The sequence below is a fragment of the Tursiops truncatus genome, chromosome 4 (genome assembly GCF_011762595.2).
Source record: "Tursiops truncatus isolate mTurTru1 chromosome 4, mTurTru1.mat.Y, whole genome shotgun sequence".
In the NCBI taxonomy this organism is placed as follows: domain Eukaryota; kingdom Metazoa; phylum Chordata; class Mammalia; order Artiodactyla; family Delphinidae; genus Tursiops; species Tursiops truncatus.
The window spans coordinates 48,471,709-48,492,365 of record NC_047037.1 but is presented as its reverse complement, the minus strand read 5'-3'; the positions used below and the strand labels follow the sequence as shown (position 1 = coordinate 48,492,365).

Here is a 20,657-nt window from a genome sequence, read left to right as displayed (position 1 = left end):
TTCAATGTTCCAGCAACTTTACTAGAATCAGCTATATTGAATGAATGACGCTGGATCATTCGACCAAATCCAAATCTTGTGTGAATGCAATATATGGTGGTATATAGGCAGCAAGTGGTAGTATACGGTGGTAGCAGTGATTGTGGAGCCAAACTGCCTTAGAGTTCAATCCTGGCTCTCTGACTCGCTAGCTGTGTAATTTGGGGCAAATTACTCAACTTTTCTCTGCCTTTTTCCACAACTGAAAATGTAGACTAAAGAGTAGTTGCTAATGGTTGCCAGGGGCTGGGTGTGGCGGGAGGGGACTGACCACAAAGAGGCACAAAGAAACTTCTGAAATGAGGGAAATATCCTATATCTTGTTTATAGGATTATAGTGGTAGTTACTTATGCCTATGTTTTTCAAAACTCATAGAACTAAAAAGGGTAAATTCCACTTTGTATAAGTTATAACTTAGTAAATTTGAAGTTAAAAAAGGAGTAACAGTCAAAATTAAAGCAATAATGCACTACCTGCTTACATAAATACTCTTTAAATATTTGTAACTGTCCTAATAATAATAGGGAAAGGTTAGGTGGTGTAAGGAAAAGCAGAGTGGACTCATGAACCAGGGTTCTAATCTGGCTCTTTCACATATTAGGTAAAGGCTGAGCTCAGTTTAGAGAGTTCACTTACTTATTGTAAAGGTTAGATTAGACAACATGTGTGAAATACCTGTGAAAAAACTTAGAGCCACATAGGAAAGTGAGAAATGGGATTTTTCATGAGACAGCAATACAAAGTCACAGGGCCACATAAACTGGGGTAAAGGTCACCTCTCCAAGGTAGGAGAATGTGGTGGGTTGTGAAACCACTGAGAAAAGGAGAACGCATCTCTTTCTAAGAATCTCGATCCTGATCCTATTCAAGTCGCTATTGGCTCCACATTGATTCCAAGACAACCCAACTGGTCTCATGAGGTACGGACATACCTCAAACTCAAAGGAATGCCAATGCCAGGAGGAAGGAAGAGCTGCGTCTGGCAGAACATCTTTTGTCTGGACAATGCAGTAGGAGTCAGACACCCATTCGCCTCCAAAACTCCATAACAGCCTCTGATGTGAAGAGTGAGTTAGGTCATTTCACCGCTGCTTTTTAGGTCGTGGACGTCTCAGGAGTTCCCACCCCTGGGAGCGCGGTGGATCGTGGCGGAGCGGCAGCGGCAGTGGCTGCTGGAATCTCATCATGGGTGGCTAGGGTCCCCCGCAAAACCCACAGCAGGAGCCACGTAATAAAATACTGCACTCGCGCTCTTCCTCGAGGAACAAGCATGGTTTTCAATGCCAAGTATGGCTGCAAGTTGGGCCAGAAGTTGGAACACAAAGTTCCCTCCACAGTCACGAGGCACAACCGTTGAAGGCCCATGCGTCGCGAGTTCTGGCAGCCGTCACATGACAACCGCCACGCACCTGACGTCAAGGGCCACCGAGTGCGTGGCTTGGTTCCCATTAACTTCGACTGGGACCCGAACGTAACGAACCTAAAAGTTTGAGGGAGCAAGTTTCCTTGCCGGCTAGTTTACCCTCAGCAACCGAACTCCAGAAAGTGCTCTTCACGCCGGAAGTGCACTAATCCGCAGCACGTGGGGTTGCCAGGGCGCTCTTCACGTGACTGGGAGGGGCCTCGGGAACCTTGTAGCCAATGGTAGCGCGAGAGGGCGGTGCCTATGACGCGCCGGGACCTATCCCGGAAGTAGGGCTGATGTGGGGGCGGGAAAGGGCGGGGAGGCCGGGGTGTGGGAAGTGTGGCGGCCCCGCCCCGTGTCTTGGAACTGCCGAGGTCGCCACCGCTGCCGCCGCGGCAGCTGTGGGAGACTGGCGCGGTTACGCAGGCGAAAGGCGCTCTTTCCCTGCTGAAAGGTGAAGACTCTGGGAAAAGGTGGTGGGGCTGCGACCGGAGCGAGGCAGGGCCGGGGAAGGCGGCCGGAGCCGAGCCCCGACCGTGGAGAGGAGGAAGGATGGAAGGGGGACCGAGGCGAGCGCGGGACCCGCCAAGGCTCAGGCCCGTGAGGCGCCGGGCCGGGCCGGGGATGCCGGCAGGACAGGGGGCGTCTGAGAGGTCGAAGTGACGGCGCTGCGGGCTGGGGGGAGAAGTGCTCTCCCGCTGCCCGAGGGCCAGGTGCTGCTGGCCAGGTCCTGTTATCTCCATCCTTCGTGGGGACATGAGGCCTGGGCTGGGCCCCCCGCAGTGAGGATCCGGGCGGCGGCGGAGGGCCGGGAGGCGCGGCGCGGTGCGGGAAAGTCACCGGCTCCTCCTGCAGTGGGACGGTGGGGCCGGGATTTGCTGCCCCCAGCGCGGGTGAGCGCCCTGGGCGGGTATTCCCCCCCCTTCAACGAGCTCTTCTGCGACTTCCCTCCCACCTCCCCACCGAAGGATGGAAAAGTTTGTAAGGCCGGAGTTAGAAAGTCCCCACTATTCTGGGTGGGTGTTCTATAAATGCAAAAATAATAGATCCATGATGCGTGGCTCGTAACCTCTCCGAAATGAGGCGTTTCCCTGCCTGCATGCCAGTTGTTAAAAAGCAAACAAACTTTTTGCATAGTACCCTCAGAAAAGCAACCATCTCCCCAGCCCACCATGGCGGACGAAATTGATTTCACTACTGGAGATGCTGGGGCTTCCAGCACTTACCCTATGCAGTGTTCGGCCCTGCGCAAAAACGGCTTCGTGGTGCTCAAAGGACGACCATGCAAAATAGTGGAGATGTCAACTTCCAAAACTGGAAAGCACGGTCATGCGAAGGTAAATGCCCTTCCAGGTCTTTCTTGGTGTTGGGATTTTGATCATTTGTATTCCATTACAGAACATGAGGTTTCTGTAGTTATAAGAGTGTATAATGACACTTTTTTTTTTCTTCCCACAATTACTGGGTGATCAGCTATTTGAATACTGAAAGGTAACATTTCCTTCTTGGGCCCTTATAATGTTTCATTAACTGGGAACTGAAACTTTCCTGAATCCTAGTGACTTAGACAATCTATTCAGTTTACAAATGAGAAAACCTGTTCTAACATTCTAACGAACCTAAATTCATTGTTCTTAATCACTCTTATGATTGAATTACTAGACTATATGATATTGGGTCTTGATATGTCATGATACTGTTTAGTTGTTCACTGCTTCTCAGTTGTATGACCACTACATTTTTTTTTTAAGAAAGTAAAATTAGATGACCTTGGAAGGAGAAAGAATCTGTCATAATCAGCTTTAGTATTATGCGTCTGTGTATGTAATGAGTGATATCTTGGCAAAGATTAAACAGTTTCCTGTTCTCTCGTCTCTGTTAGGTTCACCTTGTTGGAATTGATATTTTCACGGGCAAAAAATATGAAGATATTTGCCCTTCTACTCACAACATGGATGTTCCAAATATTAAGAGAAATGATTATCAAGTAAGTACTAATTTCCTTTAGAATGCTGCTTGTTTCCTGAAGGTGCAAATACTTTCTACTGTCCATTGTAATTTAATAAAACCCACAAGTAGTTTTGTAGGTTTTTCTAACCAATTGTTAAGTACCACTTATTTTAGAAATTGGAGAAATAGATAGTGCTATTTAACACTTGGTACCTTATCTAGGATGACTGCTAGTTTGCCACTTTTTAACATTCTTGCATTTTAAAAAATTTGAACACTTATTATTTCTCAAATCAAGTGACTCCATATTGTGAGTCCAATGTTTAGTAAAATTACTATTTTCCATGTTGTAAATTATTTCTCTTTGTTGTAAATACTTTCCAGGTATTTCTTTTCCCTTACCAGACCTAAGACTCAAGAAATTGTTGGAATTCATGTTCCACCAACCAAATTTGTATTAGTGAATGTGTGTCAGAATTTGGTATTCTTAAATAGGGAAATAAGTTGAAAGCCATAAATACAAAGGATAAAGTGTATGGTCACTGAATATGGTGAAGAAGATACAAAAACTTCGTAATTGTTTTATTTGTATTCAGTGACCATGCTGTGACCTTTTGTTAAATTATAGATATAAACTGCAAGTTTTAGTTCCAATTATGCATTTGGATAAGTCATGTTTAATGATAGCGTTTTCTTGTTTGGAGTATTGATGGTAACCAAACCACTGACCTCATAGAATGTGGGAGCTCAGATTAATCATAACTAAAGTCTTTCTTGAAAGTCTGCAATTTCTTTATCAAGCATATTATATATAGAACTCTTTTCATTTTACATAGTGAAAAATACAAGTGTGACACTCGAATTCGTTTTACCCAATTTAAACTTGTTCCTTTCTATACCTCATATTGTGTTGTATAATTTTTAAAGAATGTCACCATTAACTGCAATTATCCAATGATTTCCTTTTACTTTTTGTCCATATGTAAACATATTTTTGCACAGTTTTAATCTAGTAAGCAGTTTTATGTTTTCATTTTCCCACTTACAAATGTTTTCTAGGTTGCTTTGAAGTCTTCATAGAAATTTGAATTGTCTTAGTATAATAATAGCAAGATTTTTTTTAAGTCAGGCAGACCTGAGTTTTGATCTAGTTCTGCCACTTTCAAGCTGGGTGATGTTGGACAAATTACGCAACCTCTCTGAGCCTCAGTCTTCTCATCTACAAAGGAGGGATAATATGAAGATTAATGAGAAAATGTACTCCATAATTCCCTCAAAGTAGTTTTTTTTTCTGCTTCCCCTTTTTCTGTATAAAAACTTCACTTAATCATTCCATTATTCTTGGAGCACCTAATTTAGACATGGCATATAGTGGATGCTCAATAAACATTTGTTAAATGAATACATGATTACTCAATGAGGTAAAGATAGTACAGCCAACTAAAGCTAAGCATAGAATTTTCTTTTGCCAAAAATAGATTTCTGTTTTCATTCTTAACGTGTGAATGCTTTGAATATTCAATATTCATTAATATTCATTCAATATACAAAGCTTTTACCCTTGAGTGTTTCAGAAAGATGGTATAAGTAGTTCAGATGACTACTACAGTGATCAAATTAGCCAGTCATTGATTGGAGCTCAAGATTTAACATAAAGGAAAATTTTGGTTTGGGTTTTATTTTGAGATAAAGCAGGACCTGGACTAGGATGAGGGGTATAAGATGAGTGAGGCCCTTGCCTCAAGCATAAAATTTTAAATAAAGACAGTACCAGAAACAATGCCAAGCCACACAGGGGCCTGATCCTGTCTGATATTTTGTTCATTATAGAATTTATGCATTAATTCTAATTTTTAAAAATATTACATTAACCTGATCACTGAGGGGGGTGTGTGTGTGTGTGCGCGTGCCACCTTAAATTTTGCACCCAAGACAAGTGCCTCACTTGCCTCGCCGTAGTCCCAGCCTTTGGTATGTAGTCTGTGTTCCAGAGCGGATCAGAGAATGACTCAAGCCTAACAGTCTGGGTCCAGATCCTTGCTTTGGCACTTACTAACTGCATGACCTTGGTTGGCAAGTTATTTAATCTCTCACCTGCCTTTCTTTATAAAATAAGGATAAGAATAATAAACTCCTCATGGAATCACTGTGAGGTTTAATTAGTTAATTCTTAGAATAGTGCCTTGCAGAGTGAGCACTCAGTGATCACATCCCTTCATTATCAAGTCACCATAGAATACTTATTTCTGTTCATTAAAAAAAATTAGCCTTTTTTTAGCCATGAGCCTTTCCAGTTATATTTATTGTCCTATGGTGGTCTTCACTCACCTTTCCAAGTGCCTTGATTAAATTTCTACTTATTATTTAGCTACATGTAGTCCTTTGTATTTGCTGAATTCAGTATTTCAAGTGCCAGTTTGACAGCTAAAGTGAAATATATATATCTGTTCATTATAATAATTAAAAAGTAAGTCTTTGTTTAGGAAAAGAAATGTATCAATATTTACAATTTTAATTTTACATATTTTAACATAAGTTCAGAATGAAAGGAAAATTGTCTCCTGAATTCCATTCCAAGATGTAGCTTGGATTGGAATTGCTAATTTCCATCACTTCTCCCAAAAGTAGTTATGGTTATCTGGGGCTCACTGATGGTGTAAAATACAAATACACCCAGATACCTTTGGGAATCCCAAGACTCTTAAATATAGAAACACTTGTTCAAACTCTGGTACACACTTGAGTCATATTTCTTTAGAAAGTTCTGTGTTCCTGTGCACTACACCACAAGTTGAATGCCTTTTCTGCATTTACTAAAGTTTAACCTGTCATTTAAAGACCACTTTTCAGAAGGAAAACTAATCACTACAGGACATGTTGAAGTGTATATTGTGCATCTTTGGATTATTGATGAATTGCCAAAACTGTGAATATTAAATCCTAGTATATTCTTCAAATAAGTGGTATGTCTTTTGGATATGGAGTTGAATTTTGTTGTTGCAACTAAAATAGAACAACAAAGAAAATAATGATGCTATGAATTCCTTGTGCCTAAAGTCTTTTTATAATTTATACCTGTTCTGTGCAATCTTTGTGTTCCCTGGTAAAAGCAGTCTTTCTTTGGAGTAGAAAACCTCTAAACCAGCAGATCCCAGTACTGCAGGGACAAGAAACAGATATTTTGCTACAGTATCATTGAGGGTAATAGTGAGAAGAGTCTCCTACCTTTGGTTCCTAGACCTATATATTCTACCTATGGGAGAAATAGTACCATATATTGGAATATATTTAACCTGTAAAATAGCACCCAGGCCCAGAGTGTGTCATTCAGCAGGAGGCAAAGATGAGTCTTCAATAGGCAAATGCACACAGGCAAACTGTCTTAGAATGATGGAGGACATGGACCACCAGTGAATTCTCTGAGCATTGTCCTGTTGTCTTTTTATTTTGCCTGTTAAATGAATTTTTTAGCCAGAAATGATACTATGTGAGGTACTGACAGTAATGTGACAGTTTACAAATCCACACATGAGATTTTAGCAGAAGCACTGCAGGCAGCAGAGGCAAGTTTATATGTGGAGTAAGGATCTATTACAGTGAGCACAAACTGCTGCCTCTTCCATGAGGGAGGGAGTACAATGTTACCAGGTAGCTGGCTCTTCCCCTGGGGAAATGGTGCCATATCAGGGACTCTGTATTGGTCTCTGCTATGAGGTACCAGCAGTGGCTGTAGTCAGATCAGCCTTGGTGAGAGAAAACCGGTGTCATTGAGCCCATGCCACTGTGGCCAATTGTTCGTGAGCCAATTGAACAAGGACTGGGAAGACTACAAAAAGAAGCTGAATGACATTCACAGGTAGAATCATCTTGTCACCTAATTGTCTGCCTCCTCGGTAGCATGTCCCCTTGGTAAGCATTTATATGGACACATTCTCTAACTATTTGGAGAGGACCCTCCGCGTACCACTTTCCCAGACCTTATTGTCAGCAATTTTCCCATCTTTTTCTTTCAGTTTTGTTGACCTTCCATCCATACTCTTAGCCCTTGCCCATAATCAGTGTAAATCCAAACCTTTGGTTCTCTCCTCTTTCAAGTCCAGTACATGAAGTTCTCATCCCCACTGTCTTTCAGGGCCACCTCTGAATAGTTTCATCAGACTACGCATAACCATCTAGAAACCATTCTGAATTTTGTTTTTCAGTCAGGTGGTAATAGGGAACTCCCCACAAAGTCATCGGTACAAGTTGAGGGAGAAATTGTGGATGTTGCAGAAGAAGGTGCTTCCAAGTCTCATACAACTTGTTGGTGCTTTCAGGAGCTGCTCAAGTTGATCTCACATATGCAGCTTCTACTTAATGATGGAGTGCTGCTGTGCATACCCAACTTTATGGCTTGGTGTGTCAGATAACACTCTAGTTGATGATAGTGTTATTTCCTTGTGTTGTCTGATAACAATGATCAAACATTCAGTTCTCCCCAGGGACCAGCAGCTCTAAAGAAGTAGTTTGAGAGTGCTGCCGGAAGAGGAAAAGGAAGAAGGAGAAAGGAGGAGGTCTCACCTAAAAGTCTGACTGTTTTGAAATAGATTGAGAAATAAAATTAAATTCAGAAATTAGGGCTAAGCCACCTGTAATGATGCTATTCCTTCTCCAGCCTTCTTCTGTTGTATACCAGTAATACAAATACAAGCAAAAAAGTTCCCCCATAATTCTCCTTTTTCATGTTCTTTCTTACCAGACCACATCATGGATAGAATCTGCAGTCACTTACTCTCCCCATATCCTTCCTTTCAGTTCATGCTTTGCTTCCTCAGCTCCCTGTACCCCCCACTATTTAGTGGTTACAGTGCTCTTTCTAGAATTCTGATATACTATAGCATTTTTCTTTTTTACTTTTTATTGTGAACATTTTCAAAATCTGATGAACCTCACGTACCCATCATCCACCTTCCACAATTATCAGTACATAACCAATCTTGTTTCATCTGTACCCCACCATCTATTTTTATTTGCTGTACCCTTTACCTCTTGGTTATTTTGATGCTAATCCCAGATGTTATATCATTTATCATTTCATCTGCAAATATTTTGCTACACATTTTTAAAAGGTATGGGCTGTAAAAAACAGCATACTGTGGCACCCCCAAAATTAGTAATTCCTTAATATCTTCAAATATCCAATCAATATCTACATTTTCCTAATTGTCTTTGTTCTTTTGTTTGCGTTTTGCTTTTTCAGATGTGATAGTTACTGTTTTTGTTTTACAGTTTTTCTAAATCAGGACCTAAATAAAAGTCCACGCATTGAAATTGGTTGAGGTAACTCTTAAATCTACTTTATAGGTTCTCCTCTCTCAGACATGCATTTGAGCCTCTCTTCCCTCTCTTTCCTCCCTTCTTTCTCCCTCTCTCTCTCTCTCTTCCCCTCCATTTTTGATGAAGAAACTAGATAAGTTGTTCTGTAGACTTTCACGCAGTCTGTATTTTGCTAATTGCATTTCCTTTGTCCCACGTATTTCCTGAAAATTGATAATTAGATGTACAGACTTGATCAGATCCAGTTTAGATTTTTATTTTCTTCTTCTTTTCTTTAACAAAAATTACTCCGTAGGTGATATTCTGTGCAACCATCAAGTAAATGAGTCTGATGGTGTCTTTTTTTTTTTTTAATTTTTTTAAATTTATTTTTGGCTGCATTGAGTCTTCGTTGCTGTGTGTGGGCTTTCTCTAGTTGTGGTGAGCGGAGGCTACTCTGCGTTGCTGTGCGCAGGCTTCTCGTTGTGGCTGCTCTTGTTGCAGAGCACAGGCTCTAGGCACACGGGCATCAGTAGTTGTGGCACGTGGGCTCAGTAGTTGTGGCTTGTGGGCTCTAAAGCGCAGGCTCAGTAGTTGTGGCACAAGGGCTTAGTTGCTCTGCAGCATGTGAGACCTTCCTGGACCAGGGCTCAAACCCATGTCCCCTGCACTGGCAGGCAGATTCTTAACCACTGCCCCATGAGGGAAGCCCCTGATGGGTTTTTTTTTTTGTGATGTTATTAGATATATAATTGCCTTAATCCATTAATTTATTAAAGGAGACAAAGTAATCATCTGTTACTTTTTTTTTCTTTAAAAGCCAGAACACTTCTATAAGAGAAGGTTTCCTTCAGCTTTTTTGTTTACCCTGTGGTACAGTGTATAATAGGAAAGCCAATATAAATACTTGATTCTTTCCCTTTAAGTACCAGTTTTCAAAATTAGTTGGTTTCCTGGTATCTACTGAAGATGACCAGTGAAATTTTTTTTTCACTATGAACTCAAGCATTTAAACACATTTATGTTTCAATCCATTGTAGTTATTATCATTATTGATTATCAAATTGTTCTTTCTTTATTCCAGACCTTATTCTGGTTAGCTCCTGAATCCCTTTGATATGGACCTAGTGGTCTTTAATAGCACCATGCTTTCTGATCTTGTATACTTCCTACTGTGGACCTGGAATTATCCATTTTCCCAGGAGCCCTATGGAGAGAAATAGCACCATACATTGGATTCTTTTAGTAGGAAATGACAGATACCACATTCTGGTACTACTATTTTGGGTGTATGGTATAATTTCAAATGTCATTCAGCAGCTTGCTACACCACTGCATGCCTGAATCCTCTATTACAAGTTTTCTGACTCTGCCCTCTCCTGTCTCCTTGCTTTCTATTAGCAAAATGATTACTCTCTCTACCAAAAAAAAAATTGTTCATAAACATCTCAAAGTTATCAAATAAGTAGATTGCTTACAGGTGAAGAATCAGAAGGAAATATTTAGAATTGACTTATAACTGTTTTCTTACCATCCTCTCCTTCCAGCTCTACAGCGTCAGAGAGGGCTTTGAGGGAAGATTGAAAAAGTTGCACAAAAATATGCTTGAAACAAAAAAATGACACCGTTAGCTTTTTTTTTCAAGATTGAAAATTACAAAAGGGGAAGTGATACCTTGAGAGAGGAAAAATCTTGCAGATACTACCTTAGCCAGGTGATCAAAGTTAATATCACCAGTAATAGGACATAGTGACATAATTTGTCTCTTGATGTGATACTCTGAGGACACATCATATATGTAGTAATCCTTCCAAAAATGCGCTAGCTGACTCATTAGAAAACAAACTCAAACTGAGCAACATTCTATAATACAGTAAACCTGTACTCGTCAAAAATGTCAATGTCATGCAACACAAAGGGTCAGGAACTGTTCCAAATTAAGAGACTAAACTGACATGACAGCCAAATAAATACAAGGCATGATCCTGGAGTTGAAAGGGAAAAATTGTTATCGAAGACAATATTGGGACAATTGGCAAATTTGAATATGGACTATATATTGAATAATATGTTAGCAATATTGAATTTCCTGATTTTGAAAAATAAACTGTGGCTATGTAAGAATATGTCCTTGTTCTTGGGAAAAACACACTGAAGTATTATTGCTGAAGAGTCATGATGTTTGAAACTTACTCTCAAATGGTTCAGCAAAAATAAGAAAAGAATAAGAATGTGTATGGTATGCATTTTATATATTCCATATATACAGAGAGGGAAAAACAGCACATGTGGTTAAATGTTAACAAAGAGTAAATCTAGGTAAAAGATAAAGGATTTTATTGCATTATTTTTGCAACTTTTCTCAATATCTGAAAAATTTTAAATTTATTTAAGATCAAATAATTCATTTTTATTATTTAATTTTACTTTTCTGTAGCTTAGCTTATTTTTGAAATTTTATTTCTTATAGCAATTTATTTTAATATTTAATATTTATAAATATATATTTTAGATGTTTTATAATATGTCTGTATCTTTTTGTATTTGAAATGCTTTATATTTCATCCCATGGCTTATTTTATTAATTCCCTTTAAAAAATAAAATACCATATAAATACCAAAATATCAGTATTATTATTTGGTTTATGTGGTTCAGTCACTAGTGGAGTGGGAACCTTTAACTCTTGAAATTGACAAGTTCTACTTCAGGGAATTGTTAAAAGAGCTGAAATAAAAAAAGATGAGCCTGTGGTTAATTGTTTAAAAATTACACTTCTGTCTCAACTCAACCTCCTTGCTTCCCGCTTTTCTGCCAACTACCTCACAAATGTTTGAGTGACCAAAAGATTAATTAAAAGTGTTTGTGGTGGCTCAGTAGGATGGTTTTTTGTTTTTGAGATTGTAGACATGTGTAAAAACTGAAATCTCCGGTGGTAGGTGGGGTTTCTGTGGAAAGCCATTGCCAGAGTTGGTAGTGCCATAGAGGAGAGCTTTGAAACTCTACCTCTGTGGTATGCCTGTGTTATGTCATAGGGGCTAAAGGGGACCAGGGACCATGTCTTTAACTCTTTTTGTGTATGTCAATGGTAGCATCTGGTATGCTGGGTGATTGCCTTTTATAAAACCTGTTAGACAAATGGGACCTAATGAAACTTAAAAGCTTCTGCACAGCAAAGGAAACCATAAACAAGACAAAAAAACAACTCCCAGAAAAAAAAAAAAAAAAAGACCACTCCCAGAATGGGAGAAAATAATTGCAAACGAATCAACAGACAAAGGATTAATCTCCAAAATATACAAACAGCTCATGCAGCTCAATATCACAAAAACAAACAATGCAATCAAAAAATGGGCAGAAGACCTAAATAGACATTTCTCCAAAGAAGACATACAGATGGCCAAGAGGCACATGAAAAGATGCTCAACATCGCTAATTATTAGAGAAAAGCAAATCAAAACTACAGTGAGGTATCACCTCACACTGGTCAAAATGGCCATCATCACAAAATCTACAAACAATAAATGCCAGAGAGGGTGTGGAGAAAGGGGAACCCTCTTGCACTGTTGGTGGGAGTGTAAATTGATACAGCCACTATGGAGAACAGTATGGAGGTTCCTTAAAAAACTAAAAATAGAATTACCATATGACCCAGCAATCCCACTACTGGGCATATACCCAGAGAAAACTATAACTCAAAAAGACACATGCACCCCAATGTTCATTGCAGCCCTATTTACAATAGCCAGGTCATGGAAGCAACCTAAAGGCCCATTGACAGACGAATGGATGAAGAAGATGTGGTACATATATACAATGGAATATTACTCAGCCACAGAAAGGAATGAAATTGGGTCATTTGTAGAGATGTGGATGGACCTAGAGACTGTCATACAGAGTGAAATAAGTCAGAAAGAGAAAACTAAATATCATATATTAACGCATATACGTGGAATCTAGAAAAATGGTACAGATGAACCTGTTTGCAAGACAGAAATAGAGACACAGATGTAGAGAACAAATGTACGGACACCAAGTGGGGAAAGGGCAGGTGGGATGAATTGGGAGATTGGGATTGACATACATACACTAACTAATATGTATAAAATAGGTAACTACTGAGAACCTGCTGTATAGCACAGGGAACTCCACTTCGTTGTGTAGTAGAAACTAACACAACATTGTAAAGCAATAATACCCCAATTTTAAAAAAAAACCTTAAAATTCTAGGCACACTGATGGTGTACATGCTTTTAGAATAAATTAATGTGGCCTGGCTGTTTCCTCATACCTGTAATGAAAGAAATTCAATGATATCAATACTGTGCTTTTTTGCAGGTTAGGTTGATGACTGGTTTTGTTTCATTAATGTCATCAGCAAGCTAATGTTTTTCTTTTTTAAAAAATCTAGTGTTGTTAGCAGTGAGCTGGAGACCAAAAATTTTCCACTTCAGTTTGTTCATAATCAAATTATAAAACACATTGTTTGTAATCATGAAAAACTGAAAATAACTTTTATGCCCACTAATACAAAAAATGGTTAAATCAGTTACAGTATAACTTTGCAGTTGTGAAGTGATTAGAGAGACTAAGGTAGGTCCATATTTTCCAAAACGGAAAGATTTCTAAGATATATTAAGTGAAAACAACTTGCTGAAAAATACTTGTAATATCTCATTTATTTTTTAAAGCAACTATATATTGTGTACGTAACTTCAGGATACTCTATAAAAAAGCCTAAACTGTTTAATAACCTAGAGATTTGCGGGAGGGGAGAGTGCAGGAAGGAATGAACTTATATTTTTTGTCTGTACCTATTTTATGCTTTTGTATGTGTAGCATTCTTAAGCACCAAAATGTATTACTGTGTACTGATAAAAATTAATATAATTGGCAATTTATGTAAAAATTACAAAGGAGTGGGTGTAATCTAATCAGTGCAAATGATATAATTTCTTTCAATAGCTGATATGCATTCAGGATGGTTACCTTTCCCTGCTGACAGAAACTGGTGAAGTTCGTGAGGATCTTAAGCTGCCAGAAGGTGAACTAGGCAAAGAAATAGAAGGAAAATATAATGCAGGTGAAGATGTACAGGTAAAGACTTATGGAGAGATTGTTTTTTTAAATCATTTTATAAAAACTTTGACCTAAACTAGTTAGCATAAAATACTATATGTGAAATACAGCTTTTAAATACTGCTGAAATGTTGAAAATGATCTCTAGAACTAGGCAGTTTTCCCATGATACCTTTTACCATGGCCATTACCAAAGAAAGTATCAAAGTTCATTTTTTACTACATAGACACTGTCAATTCCAAATTTGTTTTGAAGATCAGCCTGAACTATTCTTAAGGATGAGAAAGGATGTTATGGGAATACTAAAGAGTGAAGGTGGCTTACTTTATCTTGTTGTAACTCTCAGAAGTATAACGTCTAATAAGTATTGAAACATTTATAGTTCTTATTCTCCTGTTCCCTGAAAGTTTTCTTAAAAACCACAATTTGAGAAATTTAGCTTTAGAAAACTGTAAAAAAAGGTAGATTATTTGATCTTGGAATACCTCTTTACAAAATCAGTATGTATAAAATATCCACAAATATCCAATGTATGATGAATTAACTATATCTTATATATGTATTGCCTTTTGAATACATTTTTGCCTGCATTTTTTTCCTTCTAGGTGTCTGTCATGTGTGCAATGAGTGAAGAATGTGCTGTAGCCATAAAGCCCTGCAAATAAACGGGAACATCAGGCATGAGCAAAATGTTTAGGTCTGGATCAACTGCAGATCTAAAGTTTGGTTCTAAGTTGTCACCAAAGCTATGGCGTTCATAAGCAACCTCATTTCTTTTTTAATTGTTTTGAAATTGTGCTGAGTTAGTTTTGCAGGCAATTCGTAATTTAAAAAAATGATCAAGATGTATAATTCTTTTTTTTAAATTTTGTAGGTGTCTTTCCTATAACTTTCTTCTGGTTTTCAGTATGTAAGTCTAAGAAACAGACAAGATAGCTTCAGCAGATGTGATTTGTCTGAGCAAATCGTTCCTAAATTTTAGTTAAATGATAAATAAACCAGGGTTTTAAATCAAACAATGTAGCATCTAGTGGTATTGAAGCACCACATTTAAGTTAAATTGCTCTGCATTAATTTCGAACTTAATATCATAGAATAAGTAGATTATGGATTGGAATTGTCAGTTTCAGCATGGGTGTGGCAAGTACAGATCCTTAAACAAAAATCATGTTATCAAAGAGTGCCAGTTATCTTAGTAACCATGTGCAGCCCACCTGTATTACCTCAGTCATTCTGTTCTTTGCCAAATTGCTGGTAGACTTAATATAACCTATATTATGGGGATTTTAGTACTTTCTTGTGGTTGACAGAGGCATTAAACTGTTTTGTGATAGTTAGCAAGTCATATTGTAAGGAAGACACAAAGGACAGTGGCAAAGGAGGTTGGTTAAAACTATAGGTTTTTATTTGTGGCCTTTGTATTCAACATAAAAATAGGAAGTTTCCATTTGTGTTTTTGCCTTTAACTCTTGTTTTCTCTCTTTATTAAAGGGAGTGACCTGCTTTACAGGATACTATGTAGCACTTTTTATCAATTATGTTGAATAAATGTTGGTATTTGTAGTAGTCACTCCTTTTCAGCCATTTTTAAGTAGACTTTTTTGACATCAAAATATTTGTTAGACAAAACTGGAAATTCTTACTTTAAATTGATTTGGAACATTTGTTAAATTTATGTATATTTTTTCTAACATGAAAGTGAATCATAGAAGAAAAGTCACTTTATGTGATGATTATTATTTAACTTAAGAAGTATATGTATTTTATCTGATTGTCTTGTGACTTGATTCAGTTACTGGTGTGAAATATATCTAGGAAAGAATTCTATAAACAATTATTTTAAAAAGTATTTTAGGTGATTCTGCTACATTTCTGTTTAGTCTTTTGGATCATATATCTATATTTCCAGAATTCTAGGCATTGTCACAGGGTTTGTGAGGACCTTTGACTCAATACCAGTCATTATATTGCAGTGAAACTTAGAACAAAATCACCATTTCAGTAATAACTTCATTCTCTAAGACTCATTATGAGACCTCTCCCATCATACTTTGACTTCTAAAAGGCCTTTGTACCTATCATCTAGAGGAAAATATGTATGATGCTGTAACTGGTCTACTCAGTGACTGGAAATAGCATTAGGAACAGAAGATCCCAAAGTTTTAGTTACTTAGTTTGCACACACTTTTAAATCTTGTATTGGCCTCAGCAAACCCATTTGGAGAAGAAGCAAGATACTTTAAGGAAATGCAAGAGGAATTCTAAAGCACAAGAAATATTGAGGTTGTAGTTAATCATTTTTAGTGTAACATTTTAGTTTTTCCCATCCAAAGCACAGTTAGTAACTAGACTAAATTCTTTCCAGTATTCCATTTAAGTATCTACTACATACTGCTCTAGTTTTTTAGTACTCTGTAATATGTATCTTACTTGGGACTGGTTGGCATTGTTACCCACAGGAGCTCCAAAAAGTTATCAGTCTGTGTTACTTGCTGGTCATTCATATGACCTCAGTTAACCACACTGATGTTCTGGTTTAGTATTAATTCTGGATTGGCATGCCCTTGTTCTTCATAATTTGTCAAACTTCACATAAACATATTTTCAATTGTGAGGTAAGTGTATATAAATTATAATAATGCATCTGTACCTTCATATCTTGAATGGCAAAAGCTATTTATGCTTAAATATTTCATTTTAATTACTATAATGAGTATAAATACTCTTCTGTCATATAATTAATTATAAGTATAGATTTTAAAGATATGGGACTGTTTATTTTCACATAAGTCAGTACATGTTTCTCTAGAACAATATATTTCATTTAGAAAAGCTTTATAAATTGTATTAAAAGGAAGCAGGAAACATATTTTTTAACAGAACAGAAGTGACTTCATTCTTTTTTGACATCAGAAATGTTAAAAGTTGATTCCTAGTATTTGTTGTACTTTTTTGTAGCAAATGTGTTAAATGTCAAAGTTACCATATATAGAATGTAGACTGTCACATTGATAGATTATACAGTGACACCTTTTTGTCTGTAGGCATTTCACCAATTTATATACAATATTATAGTAACAAGTGGAATATTTGTTTCTTTCTAGAACAACATATTTTATTTCTACTGTGAAGACTTTGTTTTACCTTATTTGCTACAAAGTTGTATACCCTCTGAAATAGATCAAATTATTGCTACTTTGACTTAGCATTTGCATCATAAACATAATTATGATGTTTCTTTTATGCTCCCCTCCAAGGGCTGTCAGTCACTTGAAATTATTGCTAACCAAGCTCTTGAATACGTTTCCATTTATGGTACAAAATTCTGTACCAATGCTTTATAACAATTATCAGAACTCTCCTGCAGCCAGAGCATGAAATCTTTAATAGGAGATGCTGCAATAAAATGTTTAGGCTATAAAATTTGGGGACACAACTTTTCATTATAGCACAATTAGTGTGCATGTGCACACATAGCTTTGTATGTTTGTTCTTTTTACAACGTCATTCCAACTCTTAAAAGTACTGTAGTCTGGTAGTGCCTCAAATGTTGGTAACTGTTTTTTTTTTTTAATTTACAGCTTTTCCAGAATTTGTTTTTGTACTTTAAAGTTTCTCAATTAGATTATTTCTAGTTGAACTGTAATTTGAATGCATTGTTCTCAGGGCTCTTTGTGCTAAGTGCTGAAGTTTCATTATTTCAAAGCTAACTGCCTGAAAGTATATTACAAATTTTTCCCAAATTATAATAGAGTGATACATACAAACAAAAATCCATAATATCAACATACTTAAACCATATACTAAATATTCAAGAAAAAAATGAGAACATTAGTAACATCTATACTGGAATCTTGCCATATTTTTTTTCATTTTAGAAAATAATTTGGTAGTCTTATCTTAGACCCTTATCCTTAATGATATATCTGAAAGCATTCCTTTGGCCCAGAACCCAGAGATAGTTTTAGAGCCAAACTTTGATGTGATTCTCAAACATATTTAGGGACAACAGAACAAAAATTCATAGTACTTTTTTGGGTACACTAAAATGTTTACATATTGAATTCTGTAATACGAACTAGGAACAAATTTATTATGAGAAAATATGGCTCTTAAGCAGAAAATGTGTGAACTATAAGCATATTTCCATAAACAGTATATTATATTGAACTGGTCAACAGTTTAAAATTTTCTGATATCATCTAAGCAGAGTACTTTATAGTTTTCAAGCCTTTTTTTTTCCCTACCATTCAGGCAAGTAACAGGCAACAAAAGCTTAAGAAAAATTTATTGTGGAAAATCTTAAAATTGAGAAAATTCAATCTATTAACTTTATTAAATTTTTTTCTCTGAATTGGGTATATGGCATTATTTGATTTTAGCAGGGAACATTTGGATTTAGCTTACGGAACACAGATGTTCTGTGGGAACATGACTTGAAGTTCTATATAATGTTTTTTCATTAAATAACCATCTGAACATCAAGGTAACTACCAAGTGAGGTCAAGTGCCTGAAAAGTGCTGTATACATCTAATTAGCATGTTTTCCTTTCATGAAAGATGCATCTTATAGCAATGCATATCAGGCTTTCACCTTCTAAAAACATACTTGCCAAACTTTACCATCCACCACTATCTCTGTCTCCTTAGAACAGGTCGAAACCTATTTTACAATTGAGAGAGATTGCTTTATTTATATAAAGTCCCTAAAACTGTGTCTTGATATTGGTAGACTTAAGTTTATCTTAGTTCAAGATTGCACATTTTTAAAGCTCTGGATATAAACTTTATTCAGTGATGACTATACAGCTTGTCATAAGTCATAGTTGTGACCATTCTTGAAAGGAATTCTTTATTGTGGTTAATATCTACTATAAATAAGCACTCTTGTGCTTGTTACAAAGTATAGTGCAAATTACTAGCTCTATACTGTTTTTGTCCTCCTCTCCAAAAAGAAAATAGTTGAAATGGCATTGTCTAATCCAGTGGCACTTTATTAGTAATACATTTTATTTGTCATAGGTATAAGAGAACTTATGCTTTTACCTGCAGAGACTTATATGTTTTAGCTAAAACTTTAAAACTGTAAGATATGTAGTATGGGTATTATTATAATCATGTATTTTACATTTCAAAAATGGGTAAAATTAAAATATTAAGCCTTTGTCTATATTAAAATAATTGTGAAATCCTTTAAAATATAGATGGTAAACTTAGCAATTATAATTTTTGTTACATTAAAATATATTTGTCTGTTAACATCATCAGTTATATTAAATAAAAATAAAGTTAATTTAACAGCTTACACTATTCTTGTATATATACATTCCTAGAAACATTTTCATACTAGAAATTAATTTGTATATTACTGTTAAAAGAAAATCTAACTTGTATTTTTATTTTTTTTATATTTTAGGTTCTTACTATACAGCACCCTAGCTTTACAGCTGGGAATGTTAATTTCTAGATTTTAGTTCCAGATTTAGGTACACTTCTTTTAATCTTTAAATTTTTAATAGTTTTTAAGAATACATAAAATACATGGTTCAAAATTCTATAGGTACAAGAATAAATGCATCTTCCCATCTTCGTCCTCTTTCTGTGCATTCTTCCAGAGATACACAATGCAAGAGAGTTTAGTGGTCCCTTCCCCACCCCTGATCTCCCAGGATCTGAAGTGTTCCTTCTTTACGAGAGTTGCTGTTCTCTTTCCACAGCGATGTGAATGGTGTGATGAGTCCCTGAAGCAAACTCTTCACCCTTTTCCCAATCCTCACCATATCTAATCAACACCATCTGGACAGATTCATCCTCAGGGGCTCAGCAGTTTCTTCCTTTTACACACTGTACTATTCTAGAACATCTCTGTCACTTCCTGACTTGTGGACCATACCAAGACTTCCAGTGTAGTTGTCACCTCGTATCCATGATCAGTATCACTGTTACCCATAATCTTCCATATCCAGCAAGCATAATTGGGCAGTGGGAGAAGCACCAAATTAAAGTCTTCCACCCGTCAGCCCCACTCTTTTTTGCCACTTGCAAATACCAGTAGCTTGTTTCCCAGAAGTAGGCATGAGAAGGGTAAAAGAAGAGTGAAAAGGGACTAATTGTATGTTATGTATCAGCCTGTCTGAGTTTCTTCTTCCCACCACCCCAACCTCATATTTAAACATTCTATCCAAACAGGAGGTGTCCTATGGAATTGCCACTTTAAAAACCCTACTGCTTGTCTAAAGTGTGTGTTCCACTGGGAGCTTAAAGTATCCATTGCCACAGTACATTCAGCAGGATCAGTTACAATCACTGGATGTGTATCAGCTCAAAAGAACCCACCTACAAGGTTTTATCAATCCATTTTCCAATTTGAGAGTTATTTCTGAGTCCATTCAAAATAATTTCCCGCCACCCACGGGTACTACCTGGCATCACAATGACTTGTGTTCCAGTGTTTAGGAGGGCCCCAAAGGCTCGGCAACCACATTTGCTATCAGATTCGCAACAAAGATCCTAACTGGGAGAATGGAGGTTTATCTACCTAATAATGATAGTGTGTCTGCCTTTTTTGGTTCACAGTTTATGTGTGTGTTTCACTTAAATTATTGTCACTCTAGTTCGTTGTAATTCCTATACATTCAGTGAGGTAAATCTTGGAGAAAAAAATATATACATGGAACCTTCGGAAAAAAAAGGACATTTAGGACACAAAACAGTTTCTATAAAGTGGAAATATTAAAAATAACACCCTGATACCAGTCCTAAGTGAAATTAAAAACAAAACTAGATGTAGGTTTTGTACCTTGTTAAATTTATTTCAAAATATTTTAAAGTAAAAAAAAACTAGAAAATAAAAAGACTCTTCTACCTGGAAATTTTAAAACCTATTATG

At 36.8% G+C, this 20,657-nt stretch overlaps 1 protein-coding gene across 1 annotated transcript; it reads left to right on the top strand.

Moving 5' to 3' along the window:
• The first annotated feature begins 1,753 nt into the window (after positions 1-1,753).
• On the top strand, positions 1,754-18,727 carry EIF5A2 (eukaryotic translation initiation factor 5A2). Its single transcript, XM_004327884.4, has 5 exons — positions 1,754-1,899; positions 2,583-2,782; positions 3,328-3,432; positions 13,654-13,785; positions 14,374-18,727. The coding sequence occupies exons 2-5, from the start codon at positions 2,618-2,620 to the stop codon at positions 14,431-14,433; spliced, it is 462 nt and encodes a 153-aa protein (XP_004327932.1). The 5' UTR covers positions 1,754-1,899; positions 2,583-2,617; the 3' UTR covers positions 14,434-18,727.
• Positions 18,728-20,657: the final 1,930 nt, after the last annotated feature.

Excerpts from the sequence above, each read along its gene's own strand:
- EIF5A2 (XM_004327884.4), top strand. The coding sequence starts at position 2,618 with ATGGCGGACGAAATTGATTTCACTACTGGAGATGCTGGGGCTTCCAGC. Across the intron at positions 2,783-3,327 it reads GAAAGCACGGTCATGCGAAG|GTTCACCTTGTTGGAATTGA; the intron begins GTAAATGCCCTT and ends CGTCTCTGTTAG. Across the intron at positions 3,433-13,653 it reads TTAAGAGAAATGATTATCAA|CTGATATGCATTCAGGATGG; the intron begins GTAAGTACTAAT and ends TTCTTTCAATAG.